Source organism: Ichthyophthirius multifiliis (assembly GCF_000220395.1).
Source record: "Ichthyophthirius multifiliis unplaced genomic scaffold scaff_1120509250889, whole genome shotgun sequence".
NCBI lineage: Eukaryota > Ciliophora > Oligohymenophorea > Hymenostomatida > Ichthyophthirius > Ichthyophthirius multifiliis.
Window position 1 is genome coordinate 11,113 of NW_004086403.1, and position 19,841 is coordinate 30,953.

The 19,841-nt window shown below is 15.5% G+C and overlaps 6 protein-coding genes across 6 annotated transcripts, besides 52 other annotated features; 4 read left to right on the forward strand and 2 right to left on the reverse strand. All coding sequences in view use genetic code 6, as the record gives it.

Moving 5' to 3' along the window:
* The first annotated feature begins 378 nt into the window (after positions 1-378).
* Positions 379-454: a microsatellite.
* Positions 379-485: a microsatellite.
* Positions 380-498: a microsatellite.
* Positions 459-498: a microsatellite.
* Positions 473-523: a microsatellite.
* Positions 524-689: 166 nt separating this feature from the next.
* Positions 690-1,291, reverse strand: IMG5_108110 (hypothetical protein; the record flags this gene model as incomplete). The annotated part of the gene is made up of 1 exon (XM_004034930.1): positions 690-1,291. One exon carries the CDS (start codon positions 1,289-1,291, stop codon positions 803-805), a length of 489 nt encoding a protein of 162 aa, XP_004034978.1. The 3' UTR covers positions 690-802.
* Positions 818-864: a microsatellite.
* Positions 1,290-1,333: a microsatellite.
* Positions 1,334-1,388: 55 nt separating this feature from the next.
* Positions 1,389-1,447: a microsatellite.
* Positions 1,398-1,453: a microsatellite.
* Positions 1,454-1,466: 13 nt separating this feature from the next.
* Positions 1,467-1,523: a microsatellite.
* A 499-nt stretch (positions 1,524-2,022) lies between these two features.
* Positions 2,023-2,060: a microsatellite.
* Positions 2,061-4,155: 2,095 nt separating this feature from the next.
* Positions 4,156-4,202: a microsatellite.
* A 238-nt stretch (positions 4,203-4,440) lies between these two features.
* Positions 4,441-4,484: a microsatellite.
* Positions 4,483-4,512: a microsatellite.
* A 928-nt stretch (positions 4,513-5,440) lies between these two features.
* On the forward strand, positions 5,441-9,427 carry IMG5_108120 (MIR domain protein; the record flags this gene model as incomplete). The annotated part of the gene is made up of 3 exons (XM_004034931.1): positions 5,441-7,402; positions 7,500-8,554; positions 8,677-9,427. 3 exons carry the CDS (start codon positions 5,441-5,443, stop codon positions 9,425-9,427), a joined length of 3,768 nt encoding a protein of 1,255 aa, XP_004034979.1.
* Positions 7,169-7,215: a microsatellite.
* Positions 7,408-7,488: a microsatellite.
* Positions 8,693-8,772: a microsatellite.
* Positions 9,192-9,235: a microsatellite.
* Positions 9,428-9,949: 522 nt separating the features above from the next.
* Positions 9,950-9,992: a microsatellite.
* Positions 9,993-10,043: 51 nt separating this feature from the next.
* Positions 10,044-10,104: a microsatellite.
* Positions 10,105-10,384: 280 nt separating this feature from the next.
* Positions 10,385-10,521: a microsatellite.
* Positions 10,385-10,528: a microsatellite.
* Positions 10,397-10,528: a microsatellite.
* Positions 10,400-10,500: a microsatellite.
* Positions 10,429-10,528: a microsatellite.
* Positions 10,430-10,521: a microsatellite.
* Positions 10,430-10,534: a microsatellite.
* Positions 10,535-10,635: 101 nt separating this feature from the next.
* Positions 10,636-10,678: a microsatellite.
* Positions 10,654-10,700: a microsatellite.
* Positions 10,661-10,700: a microsatellite.
* A 501-nt stretch (positions 10,701-11,201) lies between these two features.
* Positions 11,202-13,505, forward strand: IMG5_108130 (MIR domain protein; the record flags this gene model as incomplete). The annotated part of the gene is made up of 3 exons (XM_004034932.1): positions 11,202-11,389; positions 11,570-12,852; positions 12,910-13,505. The coding sequence occupies 3 exons, from the start codon at positions 11,202-11,204 to the stop codon at positions 13,503-13,505; spliced, it is 2,067 nt and encodes a 688-aa protein (XP_004034980.1).
* Positions 11,405-11,472: a microsatellite.
* Positions 11,411-11,472: a microsatellite.
* Positions 11,596-11,637: a microsatellite.
* Positions 12,439-12,480: a microsatellite.
* Positions 13,345-13,378: a microsatellite.
* Positions 13,381-13,405: a microsatellite.
* A 360-nt stretch (positions 13,506-13,865) lies between the features above and the next one.
* Positions 13,866-13,937: a microsatellite.
* A 116-nt stretch (positions 13,938-14,053) lies between these two features.
* Positions 14,054-14,128: a microsatellite.
* A 577-nt stretch (positions 14,129-14,705) lies between these two features.
* IMG5_108140 (ubiquitin-conjugating enzyme 9, putative) lies at positions 14,706-15,585 on the forward strand (the record flags this gene model as incomplete). The annotated part of the gene is made up of 6 exons (XM_004034933.1): positions 14,706-14,789; positions 14,891-14,974; positions 15,095-15,167; positions 15,212-15,256; positions 15,310-15,457; positions 15,522-15,585. The coding sequence occupies 6 exons, from the start codon at positions 14,706-14,708 to the stop codon at positions 15,583-15,585; spliced, it is 498 nt and encodes a 165-aa protein (XP_004034981.1).
* Positions 15,040-15,065: a microsatellite.
* Positions 15,586-15,596: 11 nt separating the features above from the next.
* Positions 15,597-18,677, reverse strand: IMG5_108150 (protein kinase domain protein; the record flags this gene model as incomplete). The annotated part of the gene is made up of 4 exons (XM_004034934.1): positions 15,597-15,604; positions 16,717-17,212; positions 17,308-17,558; positions 18,650-18,677. The coding sequence occupies 4 exons, from the start codon at positions 18,675-18,677 to the stop codon at positions 15,597-15,599; spliced, it is 783 nt and encodes a 260-aa protein (XP_004034982.1).
* Positions 15,880-15,931: a microsatellite.
* Positions 15,887-15,932: a microsatellite.
* Positions 16,253-16,374: a microsatellite.
* Positions 16,254-16,384: a microsatellite.
* Positions 17,245-17,304: a microsatellite.
* Positions 17,601-17,638: a microsatellite.
* Positions 17,808-17,848: a microsatellite.
* Positions 18,489-18,530: a microsatellite.
* Positions 18,678-19,183: 506 nt separating the features above from the next.
* Positions 19,184-19,645, forward strand: IMG5_108160 (ligand-effect modulator 3 LEM3 family protein, putative; the record flags this gene model as incomplete). The annotated part of the gene is made up of 1 exon (XM_004034935.1): positions 19,184-19,645. Exon 1 carries the CDS (start codon positions 19,265-19,267, stop codon positions 19,643-19,645), a length of 381 nt encoding a protein of 126 aa, XP_004034983.1. The 5' UTR covers positions 19,184-19,264.
* Positions 19,646-19,687: 42 nt separating this feature from the next.
* Positions 19,688-19,750: a microsatellite.
* Positions 19,694-19,773: a microsatellite.
* Positions 19,694-19,777: a microsatellite.
* Positions 19,701-19,777: a microsatellite.
* Positions 19,761-19,800: a microsatellite.
* Positions 19,801-19,841: the final 41 nt, after the last annotated feature.

Genomic DNA, 19,841 nt, shown 5'->3' on the forward strand with positions numbered 1-19,841 from the left:
ATTTGTTAATATAATTATTTTTACGTTATGATTTGTAAAGTTTAAGCACATTATACCAAATTTAAAATGGCTTACTTTATCAATTTTTATTTTTATTTATCTTTTTTTAGAATTTTGAGTTCCCATTGATTGATTTTTTATATTAAAAAGTATGAATATAAGAAATAAATAGAATTTTGTATTTTTAAAAATATATTTGAAATATAATTAATATAAATTAAAATATTTCAGAAAAAATATAATTATAAATTAATTATATAAAAGTAAAAATAAAATGAATAATTTAAATTATATTAATTGAAAAAAAAAAATTATAGATAAATTTAAGAAAAATAATATATATAGAAATATATAATAATTATATATTTATGATTTAACAATATAATATATAAATAAAATATATTAATATAAAATAAATATAAATATATGTAAATATTTATAAATATAAATATATGTAAATATATATATATACTATATATATATATATTTTATATATATTTTAATTTTCTATTTATTTTATTTTTTAAATTTGATTAATTTTTTTTTTATATTATCATATATACAATTAATTATATTTAAAAAAAATAAAATATTCAATACTATTTTTATAAAGGTTTTTTTTATTATTATAGAGTTTAATTTTAAAAAATAAACAATTAAAAAAATCATTTTTTTGTAAAATAATGAATATATATTTAATATTTAAATAGAAATATTTTTTATAAAATAATATGAAATGAATAAACAAATTTTTTTAATTTTTTTTTTTATTAAATAAAAAAAAAAATTAAAATAATTAATATCATTAAGCAGTTTGTTATTATTCTTATTATTATTCATTTTATTATTCTTATACTTATTCTTCATCATTTCTTCTTCTTCCACCCTATCCATATCCTCTTCTTCCACCTTCACCTCTATTTCCTCCACGAGGACCTGCACCTCCCATTCTTCTTCTTGCTTTTCCTTCTTCATCATCTTCTTCTCTAGAAATATAATTTTATTTTGATGCTTTAAAAGTATTAGGAATGACATTATCGGCAGAAATTCCGAGTTTTTCCTTCAAATATTCACATCCTTTAAGATTTAAATAAAGATAAGTGAATCCCCAATTATATACTTCCTCCATTAAACCTCTATCTTTTAATGATCTTAATAAAATATAGCAGTGGAGGTTTGGCACATTTGTTTCTTCGTGGTTTCCTTAAAAATCTTTTTTTAAAACAAAAACTCCATCGTTTAATAATTATTTGTAAATTTTAATTTTTGTTTGTTTTGGAACGTGTACCATTTTTTTTTTATTATTATTAATTTTCTTTATTTAATTATTATTTTAACTCTGTTTTTTTATATTTTTATTTTAGTATTTACTAAAGATTTTTTAGTTTTAATTTATTTATATATAAATATATTTATATATATAAATATTATATATTATATAATATATAATATAAATTTAAAAAATATTTTTAATTATATTTTTTTTCTTTATAAATTTTTTATTTATAATTTATTTATTATAAGAGAAAATGTTCTTGATTTATAATACCTTTTTTATTTAAAATAATTGAATTATTTATTATTTTTTCTTTTTATATATTAAATATATATATTATATAATTTTATAATTATTAGAAATTTTAATCATATATGAATTTTTTATTTTTATTTGTTTTTTTATATATTATTTATATTAAAATTAAAATTAAAAAAATATTAGAATTTTTACATTTTTTCATCTTTGCTTTTTTTTTATTAAAATATTTATAATCTTTTCATAATAATTTTTATTAATTATAATTCTTTTAATATTTTCGTTAATTTTTAAAATATAGAAGTTTTTAACTTTATAATTTCATAAATTTAAAAAATAAAAATATTTTATTATTGAATAGTATTTTTTTCTGAATAAATAATATAAAATTAAAACTAAATATTCATATAAAATATTATTCTTACATTACATTTAATATATATTAACAAATAGTTTACATAATTTTATTTTTTACAATGAAATTTTTCTTATATTAATAGTTTAATTTTTATTTAATATTTAATTTATAAATTATAAAAAAAAATATTAAAAAATAAAATATTCTTAATAAAATAGCAAAATTTTATTTAGTAAAAAATAAATATTAAAATCATTTTAAAAATATTTATTTATTTCATATATTTTTATAGCTATTATAAAATATTAATTTAATATCTTTTTATATACACAACGAAATAACTAATTTATTTTTAAAATAATTTTAATTTAATTATTTTTTGTATTTTATTAATACTAAAATAAAAATAAAAAAATTATTTATTAATAAAAATGAATGATATAATATTTTTTTTATTTATTTTATCAAATATTTAAAAATAAATAAAATATTTTTTATATTTATTTTGTATTATTACATAATTAATTTTTTAAAAAAATATAATTGATATATGTTTTTCTTTTTCTTTTTTATTTTCTTTTTAAATATTATTTTATTCATATTTAATTTTTTTTGTTTATTCTTTAAAAAAATAAAAATAAAAATTATTCTTATATATTTACTTTAAAATTTATAAAAAAATATAAAAATAACATTAAAATTATATATAAAAAGTATTATTTTTTTAAATTAATATTAATAAAAAAATAAAAATATAAAAAAGTTAATGGACAGTTCATTAAATTGTATAGTGACAGAAAGCAAACTAAAAAATATACAAAAAAGCAATTAATCAATAAATAAAATTTAAACTAAAAATCTTCCATTAACAGAAAATACAAAATTATTAATATTTGATACAAATGACCATGATTTTAATTATTATCAAAATTAAAATTAAAGTTTGAAATTTGGTGATATTATATCAATTAGTTTATCATAGAATTCTTCTTGTTTTTTAATATCGGATGGGTTTGTATAAATAAATACATATATATAGGATTTAGATTATTTAGGAAATGGTTAAATTTTTGAAAGATGTCTTTTTTAAGTTTGTCCTTAATTTAATTATAATATTTAGAATTAGTTATATGAATATAAATAAAGTTGTGAAAAAATGAAGGATTTTTCAATTTAAAAAGTCATTAAAAGAGATGGCCTTTAAAAATATTAATAAATGGAAAAAGAAGCGATATAAGAATATAAATAAAATGTATATATTTTTGAAAAGTATAAAGGAACAGAAGTCCAATATAATTAAAATATTTAATTGGTTCATTAAGCATCAAATAAGTTTTTGATTTGTAATTATTTAGAGTCAGAATAAGAAAAAGAAAATTTTAAACTAGAATTATAAGAATTTTGTTCGAAAAATTCTCTTTTTTAATTTAAAGTTTCTTATTCACATTAAATAAGAAATGACGGGTATATATATATGCATATATTTATGTAAATATATATTAGATTTGTATAATTAAACGATATTGTTTATATTGTTTGTTCTAATTAATATTTGGGAAGAATACCTTTTATTCACTGTTCTTAAGTTAAAAAAGAAAGCAAAGAATTTAATGCTTTTTTAGATCAGGAAGTTTTTAAGAAACTATTTATTAATTATAATAGTCGTAGACTTCCGAATAAATAAGTAAAAATTAATATTTTACAATTTTATTATTTAAAATTAAGTAAATTGATTAAAAATATTTAGATGTATAGGAAGATATTTAAAAATAAGGAAGTCCTTCATAAAGCTCTAGTATATATAAAACAAGATCTTTAAGTCATTTTTTTAATAAATCTGATTAAGATTATAATAATTCTCAAATAAATACAGTATCGAAAATTAATTGTAAATAAATACAAAATTAATATAGTATTTACTTATATTATAAATATATATATAGTTTATTAATAATAAGAAGTAAATGTATCACTTTAATATAAATCTAGATGGAAATTTTTTTTATTTTCTTAATTTATTGAAAATAAAGAATTTATTCTTTATGGAGATAAAATATGGATAAATCATATTGAAAGTATGAATTGTTTAGTTCTCAAAAAAAACGAGTCAGATTAATATTATTATGTTAAAGCTGAAAGTTTAGGTAAAAAAGAGATTTTTTTTAAAAAGTTTTAAGGAAATACGAACGGAATGTGGATTATTGAAAATAGAAATTTTTTTAAAGGAGGATATATAAATATAAAAGATATGTTTTATTTAAGGTAATATATATATAATAAAATATAATATAATATAATATAATATAATATTATAATAAGTTTATTATATATGTATATTTTTTATTTAATTCATAGAAATTTTTCATCAGGAAAATATTTAAGTTTAATATATTTAGAAAATAAAAATTAGTTTAAATTTAATATTGTAGACGCTCCTGATGTTTTTTCATTATTTTCATTTACTATAATTGGAAATAACGAAAGTTAATTTTTAACTAAAAGTTCAATCTTTTAAATTAAATCTTATTTTTTAAACGTAAAAAAAAAAATATATAATAATATATATATATATATATATATATATATATATATTTTTATTTTTTTAATTTTTATTTTTTTATAGGGATGGTTAAAATTAATATTTAATAATAAATAATAAGAATATGAAGAAGACGATACTTAAAATTAATATTTTTATTAAAATAGTTTATCTATAGAAATACATAAATAAAATCCTTAGGATGAAAATGCTTTTAAAATTTTTAAGGCATCTCTAAATGAAGTTTTAGAAGCTAATTTTTTAGTAAGTTCATTGCCTATACTAGTTCAATCAATCGTCAAACTTGAACAAATTAGTCTTTTGGGTTCAGATAGAGGAAAAATCGTGAATTTTATAGAAAAAAACGAAATAATAAGTAAATAATTGAAATTTTTGTAAGTATGTATAAGAAATATTAAGAAATTCTGTTTAGGAAAAATAATAAATACTTAAATAAATGACAATGATATATTTGGTAAGCCTAATTCTAGTAGACAAAAGTTACTTTTTGAGCAAAACTATATAGATATAATATGTAGTTTATTAAAAAATTTACTAAATGAAGAAGAATTAATTGAACTGGAATAAATATTTAAAACTGAAAAAAAGAAGAAATTTTCTTAGAAAATAAAATAATGTTTAAGAAAACAAAAAGGCATAAAAATTGATTTAAGAAAATTAGAAAATTAAATAATTTTTAAACAAAAATATTATTATATATATAATTAAAACGAGAATCGTTAAAAAGAGTCTATTTTTGATATTACGGTTTTAAATAGAAACTAAATAAACTTAGTCTATATTTAATTTCTAAAGGAAAAATATATCATTACGAAACTTATATATAAGCTTTTAAGTGCTATTTGTTTAAAAAATTCAGAAAATTAAAAATATGTATATAATAATTAATTAAATAGTATTAAAATGCATGCTAAGTATATGAAAGAATGTATTAAATGTATTATTTAAATTGTATGTGAAAACGAGTTTATTGTAAATAATATAACTGATGATATATATATTGCTTAAAAATAATAAAGAACGTATAATAACAAGCAAATATATTAATTTTTATTTTATTTTTTTATAAAAAAATAGATAAGATGAAATATAAAATTATTACTAAAATACATTAGATTTAGATAATATATTGACATTTTTTTTAAAAATAAGTCTTTAATTAGAACCTTAGAATAGAAATATTAATTTATTGAAATTTTTTAGGAAGATATGTAAATATAAAGGAGAAGGAATATCTGTAAATTAAGAGATTATATTTAAATATATTGAGAATATAAAAAACTTAGAAAAGCAAATATTTATTCCTTTAAAAATAAATAACCATAGTATGGAATTATAGATATTTATTAAAAACCAGAAAATTATAATAGATGAGATTTCTATAGGAATATAAAGTAATATATAATAAAATCAGATTTTATTATATTTTGTCGAATAAATAAAATTATATTCTGATTTATGTTTATAAAGGAATTATTTATGGAAGGAAAAACTATAAAAAATATTCACTATAGAATATATACTTAAATAGATTTTCAATGAAAACCTAAACCCGGAATTAAGATCTGCTTTTTGTAATTTAATGCTTAATCTTTTTTTAGATAATGATCCTTTAAATATGTTAATATTACCTCAAATGTGTAGAGTATATAAATATTAATAATTAGAAGATAATTAAATAAATAATAGTAATAAAATATTTCTATAAGACTTTAATTATTTCGATAAATTAATCTAATATTCAATTTAATATATAGATAATTAAGTAATTTAGGCCTATAATTAATCTAATGCATCTTAATAATAGACTATTAAATAAATTTAAAAATAATAAGGTTAGGAGGTTAAAGGAAAAAATGTACTTTCTAATATTTTAACTTTAAATATAATTAAAACTTTAAAAATTTTAGTATAGTTTAATATTTTGGAAATACTAGATAAGAAAAAACTCTTTCCTAAAATTTTCTGTTCATTAGCTTAATTACTATAATACGATCCAAAAAATATCGGTTTAATAGAATACTTAAATAAACAGAGAGAAATAAGGTTCTAAACGTTAATTAAATAATAAAATGTGAATGGTATTTAGAGTTTGACTCAAAAGCTGGTATTTATGATATAAAAAACACAAGATGTAACAGTAAAAACACTCAAAATACTTATAAAAGGTCAACTTAAAAAAAAAAGCATTGAAGAAGAGGAAGAAAAGATTAAAAATGATTCTATTTAAAATAAAGGATATATAATAGGAGGTTTAATATAGATTTTATAAATGATAAGAGGTAAAGATTTGGATGAGAAAACAAATAAAAAATAAGAAAAAATTTACATAAAATCTAAAGTAGAGATTTGTGAATTATTCCTATTTTTTCTAGATATGAGAATGGATTATTTAATAGCAAATTTTATATCCTGGTTTGAATTTTTATCAAAAAATAAATAAAAAAAAGGAGAAAATAAAAAATATATAAAGGATTCTTTATAAAAATAACTCTAAACTGTAATACCTAATATATAAAAAACAGGAATATTATTTATAGATGAATTATATAAACCAACATTAGATAATTATAATAATGTACTTTTTAAAAAATGGAAGTGTTTATTTTTTAAAAACTAAAATAAAAAAAATTAAACTTTATAGATTATACAAACGGATAACTATTTTTTAGTGATCTTGATTAACTTTTTTCAGGAAAATTCGAAAATAGTAAAGTATATATTTATATATTTAAATATTCATATATTCATATATATATATATCTTTTTAAAGTTAATCTGTGAATTTTTACCTAGTTTATTAATAAGCTTTTTTTTAGAAAATGATAGTATTTTAAAAGATAAAATATTAGAATTAATAAGGAATTCTTATAGTCAGGCTATTAATTTATTTGAAAAATTAAATAATTGTTAAGTTTTATTTGATTAATGTGATATAATACCATTTAGGGTAACATATATATATATATTAATATATATTAATATATATATATATATATATATATATATATATATATATATTTATAAATACATATAAATTCTGTTAGGTTTTCTAAAATAGAATAAAGTAAATAAAAAGCTTAGCTGAAAAATCAGAAGTGTGGCTTTTAAAATTTGGAGAAATTTTCGAAAATTTTAATGAAAATATAAATAATGAATAAAATGAAGATATTTTTGATATAATAGCTATATTAGATGATTTAAGTTCTCTTTTTTTTAAAGGTTCTTATATTGATAAATAGAACAAATTAATAAAGGGCGAATTTTATCATTATTATATTTAATAAAAGAAAAAAATATTTAATAAGATATAATTGCATGATCAAATAGACTAAACAAGATAAAAAATATTTACTTTTTTATAAGGACATATCCCTATAATAAATCTAATAAAAGACTCATAGAATTAATTGGTGAAATATTTAAAATAATATAGTAAAAACAAGAAATAAAAATACTAAATTTTAGAATTATTAGAAATGTTATATTAAGTTCTGACTTTTTTCTGTATAAATAATTAAGAAAACTAGTTAATTTTATCAAAATATATAGGCTTTTTTTTAGACGAGATAGCGTTCGATTTTGGATAGTTTGAGCTTTTAAAGTCTATTATTTAAAATAATAAATTCCTTTGTGAGTCTTTATTGGAGACTTTTTTAAAGTAGATTTTTAATGCAGTAAAAGACTTTGGAAGACAATTTCGTTTTATTTAAATTCTAGAGATACTATAAATAAATGGAAAAAATTATATTATAGACAATTAAATTAAAATTTTTAAATTATTAGTTCCAATTATTGATATTTAGGATGATAAAGAAATTATTTAATAGGCTAATTATTTCCTTTTTGGTTAGTTTGATAAGAAAATGCATTTTAAGTTTGATTTTTAAGTTAAAAAATTAGATGATAAATAAGATGTTTTTAATTAAAAATAATACGATTAGTGCTTTCTTTATCATTCAGCTATTTTAGATGCGTTTATAGCCTGTGTTTAAGGAGATGAAGGGTTTAATATTAATTGCTAGAAAGTAAAAAACTTGTTTAAATTGGATTATTTAATTGATATTTTAAATAAAGAAGACTGCTTTTTAGAAGAAGATGAGTTTTTGATTTTAAATACACTTTATTAAATAAAAAATAAGGGTATTGTTTGATAAAACCAAAAGTTCTTCTATTAATAATTTCTATATATTTAAATTTAAATAATGTAATTAAAAAAAAAAGTTAATATTTAATAAGGATATTTATAAATACATATATATATAAAATATATAAATATTTATATTTTAAATTTATATATATATATATATATTTATATATCTTTTTTTATTAGTCTCATATAGAAAACTTAGATTTAGAATTATAAAATATTAATTTTTATATGAAAATCGAAGTAAATAGATTCAAAGAAATTCGTAGATTTGATACATCATTGATATTTTATTTAAATTATTTTATTAATTTCTTCGTTTTATTTTGTATTCATTACTGTAAACTAATTTTATCATAAATCAATATGAATAATTAATAAGATTTTCAGATTATAAAAGAATTAGAAGATAGTATTATTTATAAATTATCACTAATAAATTAATTTTTAAGTAAAACATAAATTAGAATTATTCTTGAGTTCATATAAATCACTAATACTAATAGATATAATTAATTAATGAATTAAATTAATATTAAATATTACCATGATTATGATTTTAATATTTTTTTAAAAGATGTAATTTTTAATATAAATATATATATATATATATATATATATATATATATATATTTTATATTCTTTTAAGGAAATTTAAGAATAAAATAATTAATTTAAATAAAATAAAATAGATAGTTTTCTAAGTTTATAAAACTGGAAATATTTATTAAAATAAATAAACAAATCAGAAATTCTTAAAAATGCTAAAGATAACGAGCTTTCTGTTTTGTCTCTTGCTATAATGAATATTTAACATTTATTTGACAAAAAGGTTAATTTTAAGGATTTTCTTTCAAAAATGATTTCTTATATAACAAATGGCATAATAAACAAAGCCAATTAGAATAACATGATATATGTACTAAAAATAATGAATAAAATATTAGAATTAAGCGAAAATAGCTTGACTTAAATGTAAAATTTATTTGACTAATTAGGTGCTACAAAGATGGTTTTATCATTAATTATTGATATAAAATAAAATCCTTTTGACGATAATTTATTTTCAAGTCTTTTAGAATTCCTAATAAAACTTTTAGAAGGTGGGAATTTATAAGTACAAGAAACTATATATGAGATTTTAATATAATAGGGATAAAGTGAAATTCTTTTTAATAAATTTCATTGTATTTTAGCAGAATATATAGAAGGCTTAAAATAAAACGTAAAAAAACAGATAATTTTTGAAAAAAAAAATTCAGGTACTTAATAAGGAAATAATGAAAGTATGAAAAATTATTTTTAAGCATAATCAAATTAAAATGGAAGCTTAGATATTTTATTTTAAAATAAAAAAATAATCAAATATAAATAAAAAGAATAAAAATATTTAAATTAAAATAATAATATATAAATATCTTTGATTTAAAGAAATGAAAAGAATAATAATAACTATAATAATAATAATAATAATAATAATAATAGTAATAGTAATAATAATACTATTATATAAAGAAATAAGTATTTTTCTTAAATATCTATAGTATACAATGATGGCGAATAAATGCAAAATAATGAAAATTAATAAAATTAAAATAATTAAACTACATTAGATCTAAATAATACAAGTTAATTAAATTAAGAAGTAGTGATGACACTTTTAAAAGTTTTATAGTTATTTTGTGAAGGTCATAATTCTAATCTATAAAATTATTTAAGATAATAATAAAATAATAGACATTCATATGATCTAATAACAATTACAGTTGATGTAAATACAATTATATAATAATTTATATATAAATATAGATATACGAATATAAAAAAATATAAATATAATAAATTATATTTATATATTAATATATATATAAAAATATATATATATATATATATAAATAAATATTTATATATATATATATTAATATAGTATTTGAAATAATGAAATCTTCTGTACATTTTAAAAATCTAAATATATAATATTTAATCTGTTATTTTTTTTCTAAAAATTAAAAAAATTAAATGAAATATTATTAATTTTTAAAAATACATTTTATAAAAATATATTATATATAAATATATATATATAAATATATATATAAATGTTATTTTTTTTATATTTATTTATATATTTTTTCAATTATTTTAAACAATAAATATATATATATATATATTATTTGCTTTATTATTATATAATTATAATTTATTTATTTTTTTTATAAAAAGCTTTTAGAATAATTTAGTATTAGATTAAATAGAATTAATTATTAGAGCATAATAAAATGCTTAGATACTTAATTGAATTTGTATAAGGTCCTTGTAATTTAAATTAATAGAAAATTATAGATTCAAAGTTTTTAGAAATTACATATTAAATTTTACAAACTAAAATAAATAAAAAATAAAATAATTCTTCAAACATTCTTTTATACAGATGGTAATTAGAAAAACTCAAATATAAATTGATGATTTTAATTACTAGTCTTCTAGAACTAAATTCAGATCCAACTGTTATTAAAAGAGTTATGAGAAGTATACCTTTGAATACTTTAAAATAAAATATTTCAACTATTTTTAAGAGATATAAAAAAAATATGGGAATATGTATAATATTGAAGCTCTTTATCATGTATAAAATAATTTCATATATTTAAAATATACTTAATAAAAAAAGTTTAATTAAGAGCCAGATTATAATGATGTAGAAAATAATAAAAATAGTTATTTTGAATTAATAACAGAAACTGGATTTTATATATATTTTCTTATATGTTATTATTTAGAAATGCCGTAAAAAAATCATATATATATATATATATATATAAAATAAAAAAGAAAATATATATATATATAATATAAAAAAATATATATATTTTTTTTTTTAAAAAAAAAAATGAAGTTCATAAAAAGAATAAAAATGTTATGACTAAGAACTTGATAACGACACTAAAAAAGAATTAAGTGAGTTAGATAAATATTTTAAAGATTCTAAAGTAAATATAATATATTTTTGATATAAATATATTTATTAATATAAAAGACAATTCATTATTTTAATTTATATTTTATTACTAAAATTATTTAATTTTTACATGAAATAATAAAAAAAACACTTCTATATATCAAAATAATAATCAAGAAAATAAACAAAACTGAAAAATAATATATATAGAATTCCATAAAATAAGATATAGTAACATAATATTTTAAAGAAAGCTTAATTTTTTTTAAGAAAAATTCTGCTTTAATAGAAGTCGTGATAAATAATTAAATTGTTAAAGTTCGCTTTATAAAACTTCCATATTGTCATTATTTACCAAAAGAGTAAAAAACCAAATTTTAAAATACAATCAAAAGAGAATCCACAATAACAAAATTATAAGGACTTTTAGACTTTTATAAAAAGACTATTTTAACATGTAAATATGAGGAATAACTATATTTGTTTTTTTCAAGGAATTCCTTTATTAAACTTTTTGCGGATTACGTTGATTTATGGAGGGATTTATAGTTTTTACTTTCTATTATTTTAAATTTACTAATTATTAATAGTTATTCAGAAATTAATAGTTAGTATTAAGGTTTAGATATATTAGACAAATATTAAAACAGATTATATAAACCTTAAATAAATAATTATTCAGTAGAAAAAACTATGAGTGTGTTCTTATTTTGTGGTTATATTATGATTTTATGCTCTATTTTTGTTTTGACCTCCTTTTTGATTAAAAAAGGGCCTCTTTATATAAGAGAATCTAAATAATCTAGTGAAGAATTTTATAATAAAAATGAGGGATAAGGTATATTATTTGATTATATATATAATAATTTTATAATAGAATATTAAATAAATAATATAAAATAAATAATAATAACAATAATAAGTATTTTCAAACTATTTAAAAGTGCAGAAGTAGTTTATTAAATTAGTAGTTTTATTTTTTCTATATTAGCAACATTTGTTCATCCGTTTTTTTTCGCTTTTCATTTAACTGAATTTCTTGTCCGATATCCAACACTGAATAATATTTTAAAATCAGTCTATGAGTCTTATATTTCTTTAGCTTTAACTTTTATGTTAATTTTACTATTTATTTACTTTTTTACGATTATTGGATTTACTTTATATTATGATTCATATGGGGGAAGATGTAATTAATTATATTTGTGTTTTTTTGAAAGTTTCGATAAAAATTTTAAAAACAATGGAGGTTTAGGAGGTTTTTTAGAAAGTTTAAAACCAAAAGATCCAAGTATTCTTAATTTATTTGAAAAAAAAAAATACATATAAATTTATATATTTTTAATAGATAATTATGAATATGGATAATTTGTTTTTGATAATATTATGAATATTATAATAATAATTATACTTGTATAGATTTTTTCAGGTATAATTATTGATAAATTTAGTTAATTAAGAGATAAAGAATAAGAAAAGAAAATCGATATATAAGAATTGTGTTTTATTTGTGGATATTCGAGAGAAATGTTCGATAGAAATAGTGAAGAAGGGTTTATTAATCATATTAAGAGTGAACATTATTTATGGAATTATATTTTTTATTTGGCATATTTAAAAGATAAGGAATTAACTGAATATTCAGGTATTGAAAGCTATATTTATGAAAAACTAAAAAATAATGATCTTTCGTGGTTTCCTGTATAAAGGGCATCTGTTTTGATTGATTAAGAAAAATAAATTTAAAATGAAAATTAAAAATATAAAGATTTATAGAATGAAGTATTTTTTTATTATTATTATTGTTTTATTTTATTTTTAATATAATATAATATAATATAATAGATTACCGATTTAAAAAGTTAATCTTTTGAGATCTTTAAAAATTGTAAAATATTATAAGATTAAGTAAATTTCTTTAATAAAAATAAAAAAATTAAATGAATTTTTGATATTAATATTTGTTTAATATTTACTATTCATTTATGTATATAGAGTTTTTAATTTAATTTTCTTCTCTAAGTTTATTTTTTTTGTTTAATTAAAAGTATTAAATTAAATATAATATATAAAATAAAAAAAAAATATATAAAATTATATATTAAAAATAATAGATTTGTTTTCATTTTTAAAAGGCATATATATTTATATATTTGTTTTTATGCAAATAAATTTTTTTAATTATTTTTATTTAAAAAAGAAATTATTATAAATTCTTATTATAATTATTAAAATAATATAAATATTATATATCTATATATTTATAAATTAATACTTTTTATTTTTTTAATATAAAATAAAAAATATAAAATTAATATAATAATTTTATAAAATATATATATATTTAAATCTTTATAAATTAATATAAAATTTTATTTTATCTTAATTTTAATATTTATTTTATAAAATATGATAAAAATAAAACATAATATAAAATAATATTATATAAATCGTAATTTATTAATTAAAAAGATAAGAAAGGATAAATATACATATATAGAAATATTATTTATTTAAAATATATAAAAATAAATTTATTAAATGAATATAAAATTAAATTTTATTTATTATTTATATTAATTATTTCTATAAATATTGAATTTTATTAATGTATATTTATATTTAAATTTTTCGTTTATTAAATATATATATTATAAATTAAAATTCTTTGGAGATCAAGCAGCATTGTACAGGGCTATCACAGCATACTGAACAGCCACAAGATAGATAAATGTTTTTATGCTCAAAATTTTGAATTTTTTATTTTCCTCGGTTATTATTAATAAAAATTATTTAAAAAAAAAAATATATTAATGATTTAAATAAATAAATAATTTTAATTTAAAATAATTATAAAATTCTATATTATATACAAATGTAATCATTTTTTATATAAAAAAATAATTAATAAAAAAAATATTTTAAATAAAATTTATTTAAATAATTAACAAATAAATTTAATGATTAATCTTTGTTTTCTATTTTTTATTTAATAATTATAAAATATATTGAAAATTATATCCAAATATAAAATTAATGATAATTTATTTACATAAATATAATAAAAAAGATTTTATACAATTTTTATTAAAAAAAATCATATATTAGTTTAAGAAAATAAAAATCAAGCATTTTATTTAAAAAATGTAATAAAATAAAGAAGTAAACGAATTAGTTTTTACACGTCTTAAATAAGAAAGAAAATAATGGAGATAAGACCATCCACATGTAATTAACTAAATATTTTTTTTATAAACATTGGATATAAAACATTAATATGAAATAAAATAATATAATGTAATAAATTAAACAAAATAAAACAAAAAAAGCTTTTTGTAGCAAAACCGACTACAAAGGAAGACGGATCAATTAATATGTTAAAATGGTACTGTGAAATCCCTGGACCAGAAGGAGTATAATAATATTATGATTTCAATATAAAAAAAAATATATATATAATATTTATTTTTTAATTCATAAAAAACAAAAAAAAACAAAAAAAAAATATTTTTTATTTATATCTAAAAATAAAGTCTCCTTGGGAAAATGGTGTTTATGTTTTATATATTGATTTTTCATAATCATATCCTATTAAACCTCCTAAATGTAAAAATTATTGTTTTTAAATAATATTTTTTAATTTTTTATAGGTTAATTTAAACCTGTTTTGCCTCATCCTAATGTATATCCTTCAGGTAGAAATAATTAATATTATATATATTTATATATATATATCATTAAAAATAAGGAACTGTTTGTTTGTCTATTTTAAATGATGAAGAAGATTGGAAATCTGCAATTACAATAAAACAAATACTTATTGGAATTCAAAAATTATTAAAAGATGAACCGAATATTGATAGTCCAGCTTAATATGAGCCTTGTAATTTATATAGGTAAATAATTAATTTTTATGTTTATTTGTTATTGTTTTATTTAAATAAAATAACAAAAAAATAGAACTGATAGAGAAAAATATTATTAAAAGTTAGAGAATTTGCAGAAGGTTGTAAAAAAAGAATGAAAATAAAAACTTCAATATACTAATAATATTAATTGGGAAAAAAATTAACTATTTTTTTAATTTTTTATATGCATTAATATATATATATATATATATATAGTCATTAAAATTTAAATATTAACTTTATAATTTAAATATACTTTCTTTTTTTTTTCTTTATTAATTCTAAAAAATAATTATATATAACAAACTAGCTTTTTTTTAATTGTATATTAAAAATATTAAATCTTTTTTTGAAAATAAAAATAATTAAATAAAATATATATTTATATTTACAAAAACCTTAAATTAACAAATATTCATATATAAATATATATAATATTCATATACATATATATATATATATAATTACGAAATAAGTTATTATTTGAATATAAACTAAATAATAAATTACATATATATAAGGAAAAAGTTTCTATATATTGGGTATAAAATGATTTTTAATGTTACTTAGATTAATTCGAGGTAAGAATTAAACATTAAATAACATAAAAAACACTACAATTAAATATAAAATAACTCTTATGGGAATAGGAAATAATAATAAAATAAAAATAAAAAAGAATTAATATTATCTAAAAAATTTAAGAATAATTTAAAATGGTATTATATAATAATTAAAGTATATATGAATCATAAAAACATAGAAAAAATAAAGTTTTTAAAGTATATATATATATATAGATATAAATATATATATATTTATATAATATATTGTAATTATTATTATTTATTATATTTATAATTTAAATATAAATATCATATATATTTAAATATATATATATATATTTTTTAATATGTTGTATTTATATATTCAATTTCTCTTTTAAAGTTAGTCATTTTAAGTACTAAAATTTTTCGTAAATGTATTTTAATTTTCATTTTTAAATTCAATTTTTTATAATTTTTAAATACTAGAAAATTATTTATTTTTTTTAATTAACTCTTTTTCTGTATTTTTTTCTTCGAAAAAAGGATGTTCTTAAATATTGAAAATATTTATTCTTTTTTATGGATCTTTTTCAAGCATTTTTTTCAAAAGATCTTTTGTGTTTTCTTATAAATCTTTTCTATTATCTAAATTTAATTCACAAATTTTATTTTTTTTCAAAACTTCGTTAAATTTCTTACCCTAAAAAAGATTTTCACCTGTCAAAAGGATAAAGAAAATAGCTCCGAGAGAAAATACATCGCATATAACCCCATATCCTTTTTTTTTATCATTTAAATTAGCAATTTCGGGTGCCACAAAGCCTGGTGTACCACATTTCGGAAATATATAAGGAATTTAATTTGAATAAGCTGCCAATCCAAAATCAACAATTTTCAAAGAAAAAGTTTTCGAACGTTTAATTAATAAAATGTTATCAGGTTTTAAATCTCTATGCATGATGTTTTTTTTAGAACAATATTAAATAGCTAAAATAAGCATTTTCATAATTTATATAATTTAATGATTAGTATATAGATTTTCACGGTTATATAAATCTTCTTATAAAGAAGGACCTTCAATTAATTCCATTACTAAATAATATGTATAATCTCCTTCGAAAACTTCATGCAGTTTAACTATATTGGGATGATCATTTACATTTTGCATTATTTTCAATTCATTCATAAAAGAATTCTAAATAAATAAATATAAAAAAAGAATATAATTATATATAAATATATATATATATATATATATATATATAATATATATATATATATATATATTACTATTCCGTTCTCTGATTATTTAAGTTTCTATTTATCAAAACATTTTACTGCGAATTTTTAGAAATTCTATTTATTAGTTGCTAAATATACTTTAGCGTAATTTCCTTAACCTATTTATTATATTATATCATATTCGTCTTAAAATTTAGACTAAAATATTATATTTCTTATATTTTCTTTTAACTTTAAACATTATTGGGGTTATTCTGTTATATAAGATAAAATATTTTCACCTTCTTTTATTTAAAATCCTATAATTTTATAATGTATAGTTTTTTTATCATATATCCATGTTATTTTTTAGTTTATTTATTTTAGGTTTATTATTTTATCTGGAGTATCTTTGCATTATTAGTCTGATATTGTAAGTATATAATCTTCAAGTAAATTTGCGAAGAATTTTTAGTTATTACTATATAGAATTAATTCTTATAAAGTATTTATATTTTTATTAATAATTTCAATATTTTTTAAACATAATTTAGGTGGAATTTTTCTTTTTTTAAAAAATATAATTATACTTTTATATAAATATATTATATATTAATAATTATATATAAGTTATTATCAAACTTAAATATTTGTTTTTTTATCTATATATATATATATAATAAATTATTATTTTATTTATTATTTTTTTTTGTTTTTTTTTTTCTTATAATTTCTTTTTGTTTACCTAAAATTATATATACAAGAATTTTATTTGGAGTTTTCTATTTTAGTTTAGATTTAATTTTTTAATAATTTTGTATATAAATTCTTATTTTGATTATTTCAATTATTTTCATATTAAATATTATTATTTTTCATTTATTTTTTTTAAATAATAATAGGTGAAAAGTTTTTAGGGGATGTAAAATTACTTCTAATCAATAATTTTTATTTCTATTATAAATTTTATTATATTGTTATTTATGTATTTGATTTCTTCTTTTTATAAAGCTCTTTTAAATATTAGTTATTAGTAAAAATTCTGCTTTTTTTTGCGCTTTTTAAAGGAATTAATTAAGGACTTTAATATCTTAAATTTGATTATTGTTCATTTAAAGTATTTCTTTATTTTTTTCTTATAAAATATATTTTTTTTATTTTTACATATGAGTATTTTATTAAATATAGTTGTAATTGTGTTAAATAAGATTATTCATTTTTGATTTTTTTAATTTAAAAAGAGTTGTTAAATTAATATATATTTATAAATATTAACATATATATATATATATATATTTATTTTTTTATAACAATAAAATTATTTATATATTATTATTTTTTTCTATTTTTAATTTAAATATATTTATATAAAAACATATATATTTATATATATAATATTATTATTTTTTACTTTAGAGGAATGTAAAGTTAAAATACATTTTCTAATATAATTTTACAATGTTTTTTCAAAAAATTATGGATAACTAAATCTTCAAATAACTTTATAATGTATTTTTTTGCTATTTTTGGTATTATTTTCATCATTATTGGTATTATTATAAATTATTTTAATGCATAAATAATTGAATAGTATTTATAAGATTATGACCATTTATAATAGTGTTAATAAAAGATTGAATGTATTATTCCTTTTAAAATATACAAAAAAATTAAGGCTCCTATATTTATATTCTATTAATTAGAAAATATATTATAAAATCATCGAAAAATCATTTAATCAAAGTCTATTTAGTAATTATAAGGAAATAATATTTCTATATAGGAAGCCGAAAAATAATGCTCGCCTATTATAAGGAATAAAGACGGGGGATATATTTATTAGATTTTTTAAAAAGATTAAAAATTAGATGAAGATTAAATAGCTTTTCCATGCGGTTTATTGGCTAAAAGTATGTTTAATGATGAATTTAAATTGTTTAAACTAGAATAAAATTCAATAAAGAAAGAAGTTTAAATTTAAGAGAATGATATTACATGGCCTGAGGAAATAGGAACGAAATTTAAAATGGGAAATGAGCAAAATAAGTACTGGATAGATCCTGAAAATGAACATTTTATAGTCTGGATGTAGATTTCAGGCCTTCCTAAGTTCAAGAAAATTTGGGGTAGGATTGAAAATGATTTAGATGAAGGCAATTATGAACTAAAAGTGCAAAATAAATACAATATAAAATAATATAAAGGCCATAAAAGCTTACTTTTTACAAATTCAAGTATTTTAGGAGGCAAAAATGAATTTCTGGCTTACGGTTATGTTGTTATAGGAACAATATTGAATTTTATATCACTTATTTTCTATATAAAAGGAAAAAGAAATGGATAAGAATTTATAAATATTAAAAATATGGAAGAAGATGAAGATTTATTAGAAGAAGATTAATATTGAAATTTTGTTTTTTTTGTTTTTGTTAATATATAAAATGTATGATTTTTGTTTTTTGTTTTTTTTGTTTTTTTTGTATTTTTTTTGTATTTTTTTTTTTTTTTTTTTGTAATTTTTATTTATTTTGTTTTATTTAGGTTTTATTTTCTTTTCTTTAGTTCGTTTATTTTTTACGGTTATTTTTTGTAAAAACTATTAT